Raw genomic sequence first — 17,500 nt, 5'->3', positions numbered from 1 at the left:
CTGGATCCCAGGGAGGTGAGTAAATGCTGGGCTGCCTCAGATCTCCTGTGGTGTGATTATTTCCTGACTTTAGGGTTCAAAAGCATGCTAAAAAATTGCACCACTTTTAGACCATAAAGTCTGGAAATAATCACACCACCAGGGAAGTTAATAAGCCTTTTTACCTACTAAAAAAAATATTTGATCTCTTATCAACCAGCAAGATTTCAGACTCCCAAGAGGCTTCACTATATGGAGGTAACGAGCTGAGATTAGGAGCACCCTCTGTAAGGCAGTGCTCCTTATCCAAGCTTGCAACAAGACTTGCATAAAAAGACACCTGTCCACATTCAGTCAATTAGATTCCAAACTATCAACCAAGGCCAAGAGCAGAGAGCTGTTCAAGGATGTCAGGGAAAATACTTTAGACCTGCTCAAGGCTGGACAGAGACACTAGAAAATTGCCAAGCAGCTTTGTGAGAAGGTGACAACAGTGGGTGCGATAATTCACAAAGGGAAGAAACACAAAATAAATGTTCAAACTCCATTGGTCTGGGGATTCTTGCAAGATCTCACCTCGTGGACGAAACAGCCCAGAACTGCACACGGGGTACTTCTCAATTATCTCAGGGCAGCTGGTACCATAGTCACTCAAATATCAATTGGTAACACACCACGCTGTGAAGGACTCAGACCTTGCAGAACCTGCAAGGTCCCCCCCAACCAGCTCCAGACATCACATGAACACAGACCCATCTGAAGTTTTTTAATGCACATTTGAATGATACAGAGAACTGGTACAGTTCTGCTCTAGTTCTGCATAATGTCTGAAGAAGAAACGTAATGTTTCAAAAGCTTACAATATAACATGTACAGTCATGAAAGGTATTACTGGAATTTATTTTTTTAAGTTTGAGGTCTGCATTTTTATTTGTGTATATATATATATATATATATATATATATATATATATATATATATATATATATATATATATATATATACACACACATATATATATATATATATATATATATATATATATATATATATATATATATATATATATAAAACATTTTGTCATCATAATCTTTGAACATGTTTTAAGCAATCAAAACTTGACATGTTAATTTTTTTTATTTATTAATTTTTGTTATTTTCTATGTTTAATTAAAATATTTTTTTACAGATATTTAAACAAAAGTTGGTTATAATTTATAAAAATGGCAGATCTCTTAGACTTTCAAAAAGGCCAAATTGTTGGTGCTCGGATGGCAGGCGCTACTGTAACAGAAACTGCCCGAATGCTTGGCATTTTTAAGAGGTACTGCCTCAAAAGTACTGACTGCCTTTGAAAGTGAAGGAAAAACGTCCTCAGCAAAGCACAGTTGTGGCCGAAAGTCGAAGTTGTCTGAGAGAGACCGTCAGACTCTAAATCGAATTGTTAGAAAGGCTCGCAAGACCACGGCTCCTAAAATCACTGCAGAGCTGAATGAACACCTACAGAACCCAGGTGGCAAAGATTGTTGGAGTAACAATAAATAGTTTATAGCTAGCACCATTGTGTCCTTAATGGGGAGGTAAGTCATCCTTTACCCCCCATTTTAGTACTTTTTAGAGCGTTGTACTCTTTCTGGCGCCTCTGTTATCTACCTACAGAACCCAGTTTCCACAAAAACTGCTCGTCGGGAGCTGTACAAATCTGAATTCCACGGAAGAACTGCAATTAGAAAACCTCTGCTCTCATAGACAAATGTTTCAAAGCGTTTAGAGTGGTGTAGAAACCACCAGAATTGGTCCCTCGAGCAGTGGAAAAATGTGATTTTCTTTGACGAATCATCGTTTACCTTATTTCTGACCTCTGGCCGAGCGTACGTTTGGAGAAACATTTCATCCAGACTGCCTTCTCCCAACTGTAAAATATAGCGGGGGTTCTGTGATGATCTGTGGTGCTTTTTCTTGGAACTCCACCGGGCCAATGATTTCCCTTCATGGAAGAATTAACAGCCGAGACTATTTAGGAATTTGGGTGACCAAGTTCATCCTATGGTTTAAGAACTGTTTCCAGAGGGGAATGCCATCTTTCAAGATGATACTGCCCCAATCCATATAGCTAGAATTGTTAAAGAATGGCACGAGGAACATTCTAATTAAGTTGAGCATCCCATCTGGCCACCACAATCCCCAGACCTCAACATTATTGAGCATTTATGGTCGTTATTAGAGATTCAAGTAAGAAGTTAATTTCCGCCACCATCGTCTCTAAAAGAACTGGAGGTTGTTTTAACTGAAGAATGGGCTAAAATTCCTTTGGAAACAAGTCACAATTTGTATGAATCAATACCTCAGAGAATTGAGGCTGTAATTGCCGCAGAAGGTGGACCTACACCATATTAAAATATATTTTGTTGATTTTCAAGGTGTTTCCATTATTTTGTCCAACCCGTGTGTGTATACATATATTATATATATATATACATACATACAGTGATGTGAAAAACTATTTGCCCCCCTTCCTGATTTCTTATTCTTTTGCATGTTTGTCACACTTAAATGTTTCTGCTCATCAAAAACCGTTAACTATTAGTCAAAGATAACATAATTGAAGACAAAATGCAGTTTTAAATGATGGTTTTTATTATTTAGTGAGAAAAAAAACTCAAAACCTACATGGCCCTGTGTGAAAAAGAAATTGCCCCCTGAACCTAATAACTGGTTGGGCCACCCTTAGCAGCAATAACTGCAATCAAGCGTTTGCGATAACTTGCAACGAGTCTTTTACAGCGCTCTGGAGGAATTTTTACCCACTGATCTTTGCAGAATTATTGTAATTCCGCTTTATTTGAGGGTTTTCTAGCATGAACCGCCTTTTTAAGGTCATGCCACAACATCTCAATAGGATTCAGGTCAGGACTTTGACTAGGCCACTCCAAAGTCTTCATTTTGTTTTTCTTCAGCAATTCAGAGGTGGATTTGCTGGTGTCTTTTGGGTCATTGTCCTGCTGCAGCACCCAAGATCGCTTCAGCTTGAGTTGATGAATAGATGGCCGGACATTCTCCTTCAGGATTTTTTGGTAGACAGTAGAATTCATGGTTACATCTATCACAGCAAGCCTTCCAGGTCCTGAAGCAGCAAAACAACCCCAGACCATGACACTACCACCACCATATTTTACTGTTGGTATGATGTTCTTTTGCTGAAATGCTGTGTTACTTCTACGCCAGATGTAATGAGACACGCACCTTCCAAAAAGTTCAACTTTTGTCTCGTCGGTCCACAAGGTATTTTCCCAAAAGTCTTGGCAATCATTGAGATGTTTTTTTAGCAAAATTGAGACGAGCCTTAATGTTTTTTTTGCTTAAAAGTGGTTTGCGCCTTGGATATCTGCCATGCAGGCCGTTTTTGCCCAGTCTCTTTCTTATGGTGGAGTCGTGAACACTGACCTTAATTGAGGCAAGTGAGGCCTGCAGTTCTTTAGATGTTGTCCTGGGGTCTTTTGTGGCCTCTCGGATGAGTTTTCTCTGCGCTCTTGGGGTAATTTTGGTCGGCCAGCCACTCCTGGGAAGGTTTATCACTGTTCCATGTTTTTTGCCATTTGTGGATAATGGCTCTCACTGTGGTTCGCTGGAGTCCCAAAGCTTTAGAAATGGCTTTATAACCTTTACCAGACTGATAGATCTCAATTACTTTTGTTCTCATTTGTTCCTGAATTTCTTTGGATCTTGGCATGATGTCTAGCTTTTGAGGTGCTTTTGGTCTACTTCTCTGTGTCAGATAGCTCCTATTTAAGTGATTTCTTGATTGAAACAGGTGTGGCAGTAATCAGGCCTGGGGGTGACTACAGAAATTAAACTCAGATGTGATAAACCACAGTTAAGTTATTGTTTAACAAGGGGAACAATCACTTTTTCACACAGGCCCATGTAGATTTGGAGTTTTTTTTCTAACTAAATAATAAAAACCATCATTTAAAACTGCATTTTGTGTTCAATTATGTTATCTTTGACTAATAGTTAATGGTTTTTGATGAGCAGAAACATTTAAGTGTGACAAACATGCAAAAGAATAAGAAATCAGGAAGGGGGCACATAGTTTTTCACATCACTGTATATATATATATATATATATATATATATATATATATATATATATATATATATATATATATATATATACACACACACACACACACATTTGTAACATTGTATGTATAATTCTGTATTATTTGCAATTACACGCCACACTATGTATTTTAAACTATAAAACAAGCAGAGCTAATGACACTTTCAACTTTCCTGCAGTAAAAATCTTAGCTAACTCTCTGACTCTGATGGTGCACATACAATGTTCGATTTTCCCATTTCTTCAACCAAAATGATCAAATTGAATAAAAGTCAAAGAGAATCTTTTTATTCAATCAAGAAAAAAACCATTATCCTGTTTTTTTCAATAAAAAATCCAATCGGACAAGAATAATCTTTATATTTGATCTATCGGAATATTCGAACTAAACTATCTAATCGAAAAAAAATGAAAAAAATTGTGGGCACCATAAATTTTATCTAAATCTCTAAGTCTCTGACTGTTTCTTTGATGTATAAGTGCTCCAGAAAACAGCACAGTAACCGAAAAAGGTTGGGTTGGAAAGCTCAAAGAAGCTCTTTTGCATGGATAACATTTGAAGTTTCTTAACTCTTCCTGTACTGGAAACAATTAGAGACTTATATCTGTGCTACTAATGTTGTATTTCTAAGCTGTACTACACATACGAATAATGATATCATAAGTTTATGATCACTTCGGATTACCTTAAAAAAATAACACGCTGAATGTGTGATATGTCATGGCTGTGAGGGACACTTTGGGCAGTAATATCTGCTGTCCTTCTGCCTCTTATTTATGGCACACACTCAGCATCTTTTTTTGTGGATTCTGTTTATCGTCGTTGGGGGAGGGGATCAATGTCAGACAGTATCATCAAGTTACATTGGGTCAAACGCATCAGTAATTCGGGCAGTCTGGTTTATCAGAGACTTTATCACTTACTCTCGAGAGTGTAGGTAGGTGCCCGTGTGGCTTGTCTTTTTAACCTCCTGAACGTTACGCGTTACTTTTTGCCCGATTTTTTAATAAATGTCCCAAATTTGTGTAAATCCTCTAGCTAGCACTAGGCTAGCTAGAAGAAGTCTCCGGCACCCTTTGATCGCTGCCGCTCCCCCGTTTATACGTTACCCAGCCTGGATCCAGCGATCGGCGCAGCCTCCCCGGACAGCTCCGGTCTTCACTACGAGGAGGATCGCAGATGACGTCATCGCCGATCCTCCCCATAGAGAGACCGGAGCTGTGCTGGGAGGCTGCGTGCTCGCTGGATCCAGGGGGTGTAATGTATAAACGGGGGGATCGCGGGGGATCCAGGGGATCCAGGGGTGTGTGACACTCTTTCTAGCTAGCCTAGTGCTAGCTAAAGGATTTACACACATTTGGGACATTTATTTATTTAAGGGGGACTCCTGGGGCCACAGAGCGTTATGCTCGTCACAGTGTCGGGCATACCGCTAAGGAGGTTAAACAGCACAAAGGCACTGTGCATTGCCATCTGTAACAAGTAAAAGGAAACTTTTTTCGTACCAAGCCCTCCTTTTTTTCGCCAGCAAATAAGGAGCCAGCATCTGATTTGCAAGATCCACCGCACCCATCTTCTTATACTCCACAATTGCCACTGGCTTCTTGGTCTGCTCTCGTAAAGTTGTGAAAGGAAGGTTGTGCCTCATTTTGAATGGATGTTCAAATCAAGACGTCCCGTTTGTCTCTGTATTTTATTTCAAGGAGCTTTCTACGTCTGAGACTATGATTGTTTGTTAACCATCTGTGGTGGGAGGCCTATACGATTTATCCTCACTGTACCACAAGCGCCAGTCTGGGCAGAATATTCCAGCACAATTTTATTTTCCCATTGGTAGGCATATATGTTGTGGGCACCCAGCTGACTCTAAAAGGCTATATTTACCTTCATAAATCTTAAAAGTGCATACGTACCCACTGCCACTCTCACATAGTAGGGTTTTGTCCAATGCAATAGCTCACTCTGGGATATACATGTCACTAAATTTTGTAGTGAGGAAGGTAAGTAGGGGCCTCAGCTTAAAAAGTTTGTCATGGGCAGGGTCATCTCTAAGTACAATTAAGCCAATACCAGAAAAGTGCAGACATTTTAAAAGAGCTTCAAAGCGCAGCCTGCTCATTGTGGCTGGATAGAGGGGTGTGATATGTAATAGGTCCTTTGACCAATAAATGTGCATGTCTAGTTTTGGGTTATGCCCATGTTCAGTTTTAGGCCTAGGAACATTTTGAGCTCTTGTATGTAGGTGGGCTACTATTTTCCAGAAAAATAATAGAAGGGATACTGGCAAGAAATTGATGCACATATAAATTGGTTTGAAAAATGAAGTTAGGGTTTTGTTTTTTTTAGGAAATTATAAAAAGAAAGAATAGAAGAATATAGATAGAAATACAGAAATAAGAGTAGAGAAAAGGAAAAGTACAGAAAAGTACTAACAGTAAGACAGGAAAGAGCCACTTGTCTAAGGAGGGGGAGGATAAGGGGTTAATTGCACAAGTAAGGGGTTTAAAGTTTAATCAAAAAATGAGCAAAAAAGGCCTACCACAATACAATCTCAGTCTCTCTCCCAACTCCTGTCACATCAGATAACTGACCGACCGCAATCTAAGGCATAGATGACATTTCTAAGATTGATCATTGTTACTGGTTATTGTCAATGATCACTTCTTATTCTAATGCTGGATTGGCTCAGGGTGCACATGTTCCCATTCACAAATCACAGATCAGTTAGTCACCAGCGTGTGCGCATACATGGTGGAGGCAGTAGCATCCTGCTTGCTGCTAAGAGATGCAAATCGAATGTTTTTATGTGTCCAGTTTGCAACAAATGGTTGCAATATTGTAGGTATACTTTACTTTTACTATACCCTCATACCATCTGATATACAACACCAAGACCGAATTCCAGGGTGACTGCTTTGCTTCTTTTAACACATCTTTATAAATGGGCTTTTCTAAGTGACTCCATAAATGTCCCCTCATATAGAGTGGACAGCTAGACTAAGAAAGACCATGCAAGTACTGTGTTCTCTTTGGTAGTCAGGAGCTACCATTGTGTTTCTCCCTTGTGTCCACTGTGAGCACTTGTAGTCAATAGTATTATTGCTTTAGTCAAATGCAACTTGTGTCTGTGATAGAACACAAGAAAATGTTTTACTGACAGGCAACTGCATTAAATAAAAACATCACTCATGTTGTTTTGGTGGCTGGATAAGGGGACCGCCTCTGACACTGGAGACCCGGGTTTGCATCTTGGCACTTCCTATGCAGTGAGCCTAGGGGCGTAGCCACAGGGAAGCAGGGGGCCCTAGATCTGTAAGGTGGCCCCAACTACTACTTGACTCTATCTGATAATGGGGTCCATCCTTCGGATCAGTTGTTTGTGAGTACACTTGCTATGGATTTGAAGATTATGATGTCTACACTTGTTTTTGAACCTTGCAAGATGGGCCGCCAGGGGTAGGCAAGGGAAAGGGTGTGAAAATGGGCGGCCCAATGAAAGTTTTGCTTGGGGGGGGGGGGGGAATGACTTGTAGTTATGCCCTTGAGTAAACCAATTTAGTAAGGAATCATTGGTCAAGACTCTCTAACACTGCTACTGCTTACTGAGCTTGCTTTTAGTGGCTACAGATCTCAAGCGCTTAGTCCAATAGGAGGAAATCACTTTACAAATGTTAGGATTATTATTATTGTTATTGTTTAAGTTATTATTACAAAAATCTTTTTTTTTTCCTCCCTTGCTAATAATTCGGTCACCAAAACAAATTTTTGTGTTGGACGTAGATACCGGTAATGTATAAATATATCTATTTAACTAAAAATGTTGGGGGAACTATGTGACACCTACTAATCTTGTACCTAGCAATACATACAAGAGTCTTTAATTGGCTATTCCAACTCCCTTTAATATCTCTAAACCAGAGCGAAGGTCCAGATATTGTTGCAGACATACAGGCAACAAACTATAAAGGCAACAAACTAATGCATATACGTAATCTTCATCTGATGATGGTCCTCTCCTCAAATTCATCCATACTGTTAAGTGACAGAAATGAAAATTATTTAGCCCTATTTTTGCATCAATCCATTTCTCCCTTTTTTTTTTTTTTTTTTTTATAAACAAAGTTTGCCAACAGCATGCGTTTGGGGCTTTATCGAAAGATATACAATATCAGAGTCATTTTTCCATCATGTCATTGGTGTGGAAGATAATGCAATGAGCAATCACAGACCTGAAAATAATTAGGTCCCAGCTTTTATCAGCCCAATTAAGATGCTAATTAGAGTAATTTGTCTGAATGTTGTAAGCCCTGTTTAGTCCAGTGCTGTTCAATATTATTAACTTACTAGATAAAGTAAAACTGGCAAAAAAAAAAAGCCTAGAGACTATGCACACCTCAAAAGAAATGTTTTGAAGGTCCTTAATTGAACCTGAACGTCAGTAACAGAAAAAAAAAAAAAAAACAACACTTTCCACACCTTACTCTGTCTGTTTATTTAAAGTTAAAGACCCTGGGGGAGGCTCCTTGTACTATATAAAATGAGAAGTGTAGCATCCTACCTTCTCAGAAGAACAAACCATAAGTAATGGAAAATATATGTTTATTCATGCACATTAGACGTGTTTTCCAGGTCCTAGAGCACTTTCTCAGGCCACTAACAAGTGACTGCAACAATTTGGTCTACAACATGGACACCTTTTTAGGCGCCCATGTTAAAGAGTGAAGCGAGCTAGGACCCGTGAAACGCGTTGTCTAACGTGCATGAATAAATATATCTTTTCCATTACTTTATGGTTTGTTCTTCTGAGAAGGTAAGACGTTACTCTTCTCATTATATATAGTCCAGGGTGCCTCCACCAGTGTTTTTAACCTCCCTGGCGGTATGATTATTTCCAGATTTTAGGGTCTTTTCTGAACATTTCAGACCCTAAAATCAGGAAACAATCACGCTGCCAAGAAGCCAGTAGCAGCCCCTGCTCTCACTCACCTTCCTGAGCTCCAGCGCTGCTATTTTACCTCCATCCACCGGGTGGCGCTGTAACACTTTGGTGAGATTAATGACTGTGATCTCACCAGAGTGACTAAGAGCCTCCAAGGACAGGAAATAGAAGGCCTACCAAGGTCTGGCTCACCTGGGAGGTATGTAAAATCTCCCAGCTGACTCCATTCTCTTCTATTAAGCCTCCTATTAAGCAAAGCTCGGGATTACCGTCAGGGAGGTTAATGTAATACTCTAAGGGGTATCTAGTAACGAGGACATATGCAACAGAATCTGGATATGCTGGCCATATGGGCACATAAATGGCAGATGAAATTTAATGTTGAACAATGTAAAGTCATGCATTTTGGTCTTACCAATGGTCTAGCACCATACAAAATAAACGGGATACAGATGGGGGACATCAAGCTTGTAGAAGGACTTAGGAGTACTCATCGGCAAGTTAAATAATCGTATTCAATGCCAAGCCGCTGCTGTTAAAGCTAATAAAATTTTGGGATGCATTAAAAGGGAAACAAAAACTCAAGATGCTGGCATAATATTGCCCGTTACACTCTAGAAAGGCCACATCTGGACTATGGAATTCAGTTCTGCGCACCACAGTACAGGAAAGATATTACAGTTTTAGGCTGGTTTCACAGTGGGACGTTACAGGCGCACGTTAGAGCAGCCTGTAACGCAGCCCACCGCACAGTAATGAAAAATCAATGGGGCTGTTCACAGTGCGGACGTTGCGTTACATTGTAACGCTGCGTCACAAGGCAACGTACTGCATGCAGTACTTTGGACGCGGCTGAGCCGCGTTAGACTGCTTGCACATGCTCAGTAATGTTGGGGAGGAGCGGAGAGCGGCCAGGCACATGGCTAATTAATATGCACTGCACGTTATGACGTGCAGTGTTTACTTCCTGGAGCAGCCGCTCTGTGCGGCGATTGGCCGGCGGGACCACGTGATGCCACATGCGCACAAGAGTGCGCATCACGGCATCACTGACGCCAGAGTGAGCTGCACAACGCGGCTCACTCTGACGTCCAGATCCAGCACCACCAGGCGTTGAGTTAGGGGGACGTTATAAGACCTTAACGCCCCCTCTAACGCAACGTCCTGGTGTGAAATTAGCCTTAGAGCAGGTGCAGAGACGAGCAACTAAATTGATATGAGGGATGGAAGATCTCACTTACCAAGAAAGGTTAGGTAAACTGGGTATATTTCGTCGGGAGAAAAGACACCTTACAGGGGATCTAATTAGCATGTATACATATTTTAGAGGGCAATATAAAAGCTTGGCGGATGAGCTTTTTGTCCCTAGTCTTTTACAAAGGACTAGGGGACATGATCTGCGCATGGAGGAAAAACGTTTTAGCCATTTATTTAGTGAATAAGACGTGGAATGCATTGCCACAGGAAGTAGTTATGGCAAATTCTATATCTGCATTTAAAGGGGCTTAGATGTTTTCCTTGCGTTGAAAGACATCCGTGGTTATAATTACTAGGTAATACTTTTGGGGCTAATTGGACCATGCCTTGTAAGGGTTTTTTCCCTTCCTCTGGATCAACAGGGATATGTGAGGGAGCAGGCTGGTGTTGTACTTTATTTTCTGGTTGAACTTGATGGACGCATATCTTTTTTCAACCCAAATAACTACGTAACTATGTAACTATGTAAAAACCTAGAGTCCTCAGAACTTTTCCAGGAGAGTAACCAACCAGCATCTGCACCAACAGACCTGGGATGCTGAGCAGGGATGTTTTTTTTTTCCCACAGCCTGACGGTGGTTATACGTTTTTGCAAACCACAGTTGAGAGTATTACCTACACACGTGAATACATTTAGCTCGCTTTGTCTAACAATACTGCACCATTGGACTCCTGGACTTTCATACAACACATACTTGGACACTAGCCATCACAGATCGACATTTTTCTACTGTTTATTTAAAGCATCCTTTGGTGAGCTCTTTTTGGGAGGAAATCAAGGATTTTAGAGATCATGACCCCCTCCCTTCCCCTGTGTAATCCGACTCCTTACTGAATAGGTGCTGGCTTACTAAACAAGAAGAGCCGAAATTCTAACCCTGGTCTCCTGGGGGTGGTCCCTGCATCACCACTACCCAGGAAAGCATGCATTAACTAGGATCCACTGGAGCTTGACAGAGATGTGGGGTGCACGTAACACCACCTCTCTGTTTGTTTCCATCCCTTTGTAAATTCAGATTAGCTTTTGAGAAAAATGGTGCTAAAGTTAAGGTAGATTTATAGCATCAGTATAACACAAATATGTGCTTCATAAGATAGAATTTCAATCTAATGACCCAAAAAGTACATGAAGGAGTGAGAATATTCTTTTAATCAAAATAAATAACACTATGCATAACCAATAACGTACCTCTGCTACTTCATCTTCTGTGTTTTTGTACATAATTTTCACATTCCGTCTGCTATGTCATTACCTTAATTGCTCAGCCTTTGTTATGGTGATGTTATATGTATCCCCCTTGCGATAGGGCACAGTAAAATATGCATTGCATTTCTATACAGTTTAAGCCTCAATGAGGTTTCGTTTGGAAGCTAGTCGTAATAGTAAATAAACAACATACGTGGTAGCTCATCTTGATCTTGAAGGAATCTCTCCAAAACAGAGCGGGCAATAAGTGCAGGAGAAAAATTCACCTACAAAAAAAAGCATCAAATCAGTCATATGGTGACACAGCAAACTTTACTACTTGTGCTACAAATGTAATTAGATTTTACATCAAAAGGCCTAGGAACTCACAAACTACACATTTTATAATGCAAATTTTAGCTTTGTAGCAAGATGACTCCTCAGTTGAGTCATGGTGATCCAGTACAACTAGGCTCTTTCTCTCTCTCTTTTTTTTTAAACCTTCCCAAAGTTTTTATTGGAATTTAAGCACAAGCCTGCAGCAATACAAAACTTGTATTATGTGAAACTGAAGGGTCTCCACTTAGTTTAGAGGAGGTAGTGTAATCTGTTCAGCCCTTGCATAATCTGGTTCTGCACATTTGAATGCACATTGTTGTGCCTTTAACTAGTTAATGCAAAATGGACATTTTAAAACATCCTGTTTTTGCACTTTTACAAGAAACATCCGAGCAGCTAAAAAAAATGAGCTGTACTTACCCAGGGCTTCATCCAGCCTCTGGCAGCCACTAGGGGAGAACTGCGCAGAACACTCTGGACCACGTGGGCGTGATTGACATCGACACTCGCACAGGTGCAGTAGAGGCCGACGTGGCGAGGTCAGCTTCTGAAACGGTGGGGAGCCCAGGACACTGGAGATGCGGCAAGGGACATAGCGGCTGCCAGGGGCTGGAGGAAGCCCCGGGTAAGTAGAGCACATTTTTTAGCTGCTCTGAGACATCAAGTTTTGCATTAGCAAATGATCGGAATATGCCCGTGGGTGCCGCGGAGTGGCACACATTTGTTTGTGCATACATACCGGCTAAACGCAGCCAATCTGGTGTTAAGTGGATAATTTGCTAACCAGCTTTCCGCTGTGCTTTGAATGCTTGTGGTGGGAGGTTTTCGTGGGTAATCTCCCCAGTGGTGGGAAAAGTGGTGGAAAATCAGAGAAGTGAGAAAAAACACTTTTTAAACCCGACCAGTAAGTTAGCTTTGAAGTCACATAATAGTGGTAGGATGCACCCCTGCTACCACGTAATTGTATTACAATGTGAAACTGAGGGTCGCCTAGTTTAGATGCGATTGTGTAATCTGTTCAGCCCTTGCATAATCCGGTACTGCAGATTTAAATGCACATTGTGCCTTTAATTTGCTGACTGGCTTTCTGCAGACCATTTAAAAGCCAGATGCTGCTTGGAAATGATCTCTTACCAATCTGTGTTTTGAATGCAGCAATACAAAAGTGCAATGAAATATAACGTCAGTGTTCTCCCCAGAGATGTATCCCAGCCAGGTGGCATGGAAAAGCCGGGTAGGTGCAACAGAGGAGTGCAGGGTCAGTGCAACTCTGTTTATAGCACAGGAGGAGGATGAGGAAGCGATCCGATGACAAAGGGTGCTCAACAAAATTAGCCGGGTGGAGCACCTGGCTAAAAGAGCCTGGGGAGAACACTGAACTTGCATGAACAGTGAGCAATATGCGGCCGTAGCACAGGAATACACCAAAGAATATTGACTGATAAAGCTAGCACACTATAACCCCCCCCCCTCATGTGGGTAATAACTTTATTGCACCAACATGGCAGCTCCTATTGATTAGCCGGGCCACTCAGGGCTGAGTAGGTACCACTCAAATAGCCATGGTGTATTTATTGCCAGAAGAGTTTATAGTGTCTTGTAATAAACTCACTTATAGCAAAAGAACAGCTTTGCAGACAAAACAATGCACAACAATAACAGTACAGATTTCTGCACTACATCAAATCATGAAATAGACTTTGTAACATGCTTAGCATCACATGCTTAGTCAAGCAAAAACCTTTAAAGAGACTCTGTAACTAAATGTTCAGCCTTATTTCTTCTATCCTATAAGTTCCTATACCTGTTCTAATGTGGCCTGGCTTACTGCAGCCCTTTCTAGTTGCACTGTCTCTATATTGTATATAATCTTCTTTCCTTTGCTGAGCCTTGTCAGCCCAGAGAGGAATGTGCTGTGGTAGGGAGAAGTTATGCACACCTCTCCCACGCCCCCTGCAGGCTCTGTGTTTGTGCTTTGTTTATTAGTCACAGCCAGCGTCTCTGCTCACAGCCAGCCTGTCTGTGACCTTGTGAACAGCTGTGAGTGCAGAAAGCCCAGTTCAAAGCCCAGTTCAACGCCCAGACAAGCAGCCAAGGCAACAAGTGGGAGAAATATTACAGCAGTGAAGTCACGTTTGTGAGGAGCCTCTGCAAACAGGCACCTGCTCTGATGATTTACTGTTTGGCGGCCATCTTCATGGTTTACAAAAACAATGAATAAAACAGTGATTGTATCACCAAGAAAGCAGCAGGAGCAGTGAAAATGTCACAGAGGGGGCTAGGAGAAGACAACAAGCAGGCTGGTACTTTTATTTATGTAAGATTTTCACAGTACAGATTCTCTTTTAGGGAGCGCCTATTTTGGGTGGGATGGAGAGCCAGTGTTTTTCCAGAGTATTGGCAGGAGTGGTCACCTTTAGGTTTAGGTAAACAGTTTATCAATGATCTTGTCTTCCTGGGAAGATACAGTAATCGTAGGGGGTTAGAGATCTATTTCTAGTGCAGCATTCTAAAATGAGGTTACTCCTAATTATGGGTAATACTGTTGTTAAGGTAGGGAATTCTGGGGATTTCCGGTTAGATACAATCATAAATGTGAAGGCCAGTAGAGTGTGGCATATTAAAAGGACGAAAACTCACAGTAAACTTGTCGTAGGCAGTAAGTGCACATAGACAGCTTGAAAAGTAGGACAATTGTCTGCAACAGCATTTTGCCCATATTGTAGAGCATTTCTGAATTCTGGAAGGTGGGCTGGTAGGAGAGCTTTTAACCACACTGAGTGGGAGCCCTTAACAGGTCATTTACTATAGAGTAGGGTGACTATGCCAGTGGGAAGATTGTGAATTACTATTTTGCTATAGGAGAGCAGAATATAAATTCCATGATACGTTAATAGTTGGTTTTCATGTAGGTTAAATTGCATCTTAAAAGCTTGGAAATATTGGATTTCCTTGTTTTCATCAAGCAGATTCACATTAGTTATACCCAATAAGAGCTATGATTGTAGATAATTCTGGGAAGTCAAAAGTCTCTAATTGAGTAAGTGGAGAGATGAGATCTTCTGAGTTAGGAGTACTTACCAAAATGTTCCTAGTCCTCTAATGTAGACTGAATGGTGGGAAAGGAGGGATTTAAGGCCTTAAAGTGGATCCGAGGTGAACTTTTACTTATTGCATAATTGTGTTCCTGTCCTATTGTTTATAGGGCATTCCTCAAGCCAAATACCTTTTTGTTTTAATACTCTAATTCCCTATAAACTAAATAAATCACGCCCACAGGTTCAGAGATCCTTGGCAGTAGCAAGGGCTCATGGGAGCCCAGTCTGGGCAGGAGGAGGTGGTGTTACTAGCCATTTATTTCAGAGGCAGAGGGGAGGAGGGAGGAGGGGGGATTAGGTTTTTTTCACAGGCTGACTGCTCAAGGTACAGATAAGCCTGCCTCTGTGTAATGTTTACAAACAACATGGCTGTGGTCATTGTATCACAGGAAGAAATAATAATTTTCTATTAAAGCTGTTTGCAGCTAGATTTGCTAGATTATCTAAACTTTAGATAAGATATATAGACAAGTTACTTGTTATAGTTAGTTTTTCATCTCGGATCTGCTAGGCCTTAAAAAAAATTTATTTTGCTATAACATTGCTTAAAGAGACACTGAAGCGAAAAAAAAAATGATATTATGATTTGTATGTGTAGTACAGCTAAGAAATAAAACATTAAGATCAGATATATCAGTCTAATTGTTTCCAGTACAGGAAGAGTTAAGCAACTCTAGTTGTTATCTCTATGCAAAAAAGCCATTAATCTCTACGACTTTCAAAGTCGTGGAGAGGGCTGTTATCTGACTTTTATTATCTCAACTGTAAGTGAACTAATTACTTTTTCTCTGCCAGAGGAGAGGTCATTAGTTCACAGACTGCTCTGAAAGAATCATTTTGAATGCTGAGTGTTGTGTAATCTGCACATATTAGAGAATGATGCAATGTTAGAAAAAACACTGTATACCTGAAAATAAAAATATGAGGATATTTTCTTTGCTGCTAATCTTCTAGTAATTATTGATAGTACACAACCAATTCACTATATCATATATTTTTTTTCGCTTCAGTGTCTCTTTAAGCAAAGTTTACATTTATCTTCCATAGAGGACAAACCTTTGCCATGTGTGCAGGACCACCAATATTTGGAACAATATAAATTAATTTCCCAATAGTAGGATTCAATGCACAGTAAATTTCAATCACTTTTCTTTCTGGGAATATATTTTTAGCAGTTCACAGTTTTTTTGCATTTCAAACATAGTGACCTAAATTTGCTTAAAGTGTATAGAAGCCAACATGTGACATGAGCTTCTGTCTTGTTGGTACCTTGTCAGGAATATAGTAAATCTCACTGATAAGCAAATTACAGCCATAAACGTTTTCCTGGCAGAATGCAATGTCTGAAGGCAGGGAAGAGATAGAAAAGGGTCAATAGTTCATGCATTTTAACATAAGGACACTTAATAGACTGAAGGTTTTATTGTCTTTGCTCAATGGCAATCTACTTTGTAAATGTTTAAAGAGAACCAGAGACGAACCAGAGAGGATACATAGCAGGAAAGCAGAGCCACAAAGGGGCAGGCTTGAACTTGAAAAGACATCACAGAAGACTGACTCAGCTATAATCATTACGGGGAAAAGCTAGACTGAATGCTCAGCTGAAGATCTTATCAGAGCTGATAACAAGAAGACTGAGCAGTGAAAAAGGAAACAAAGAGCAGAGTAGGTGTTTACTGTCATTATATATATATATATATATATATATATATATATATATATATATAGAAAAATACATGAGGGTGCTTCATCTCTGGTTCTAACTATAAAATAAAAAAAAGGGATATCTTAAAAAAAAAAAAAAAAGTCATTTTTAGGAGTGTGGATGACAGATCCAATTGTTTATCGCATCAGCGACTGAAGTGTCACTTTAAACATTTATCCTGTTTTTGCATTAAATGCACTAGAACACTGCTGAATTTGGAACGTCATAGTAAGAGGCCAAAATGCAAATACAAGGAAATAGTCAGTAGCGGAGAGTCAATCCTATTCTCATCCCCTATGTGGGAAGATCTTCAGATTCTGAAGACACAGATTAACACACATTTCATAAAAGAAACAGCTCTGGAACTACAGCCTATAATCTAATCTAGGTCCACAGACACTTCAGTCGCTGAAGACTCCTTTGTGAGTATTGGAGCAGAGACAGTGACTTGCTTGAATATCCCTGCATAATGAATATTCTGACAAGCTTTTCAAGGCTAGTAATCACAGCGTTGTTTCATCTTGATTTAGAAACTAGGGAAGAAGTCTTTGAAATGAACGTGAACAGATAACTTGTTTAGTTGCTCAATGTGTTTGACATTTCTATGCCATCATCTACGACCATAGAGCTAACCTCCTACACAGGGCAAGCAGAAACAGCTCCATTGTGCTTGTCAGTATACCAGCTAGTGCCAGTATTCCTACGGCTTGCAACAAGCACAGTTCGTTTTTAGTTATACTGCCATAAGTCAATTTCACTGTAGAAGAAAGTATCACATTTAATAAGCTCCGCTTTTCCCAAGAGGTTAGACTGACAGTTTTCATAGCGGTCATCAAAAGCCATTAGTAAGTCAAAACTTTGCGCAAGTCTGTC

General features: G+C 40.3%; 1 protein-coding gene across 2 annotated transcripts in view; it reads right to left on the bottom strand.

The window, feature by feature from the left end:
• Positions 1 to 17,500, bottom strand: part of CDIN1 (CDAN1 interacting nuclease 1) — a 481,568-nt gene that overhangs the window by 314,757 nt on the left and 149,311 nt on the right. For both annotated transcript variants that reach the window (XM_068253904.1, XM_068253905.1), the window contains exon 6: positions 11,700 to 11,772. In XM_068253904.1, the coding sequence (XP_068110005.1) occupies positions 11,700 to 11,772 (73 nt within the window). The remainder of the gene's footprint in view (positions 1 to 11,699; positions 11,773 to 17,500) is intronic.

Source organism: Hyperolius riggenbachi, chromosome 9 (assembly GCF_040937935.1).
Source record: "Hyperolius riggenbachi isolate aHypRig1 chromosome 9, aHypRig1.pri, whole genome shotgun sequence".
NCBI classification, from domain to species: domain Eukaryota; kingdom Metazoa; phylum Chordata; class Amphibia; order Anura; family Hyperoliidae; genus Hyperolius; species Hyperolius riggenbachi.
This window is presented reverse-complemented; position numbering and strand designations above follow the sequence as displayed.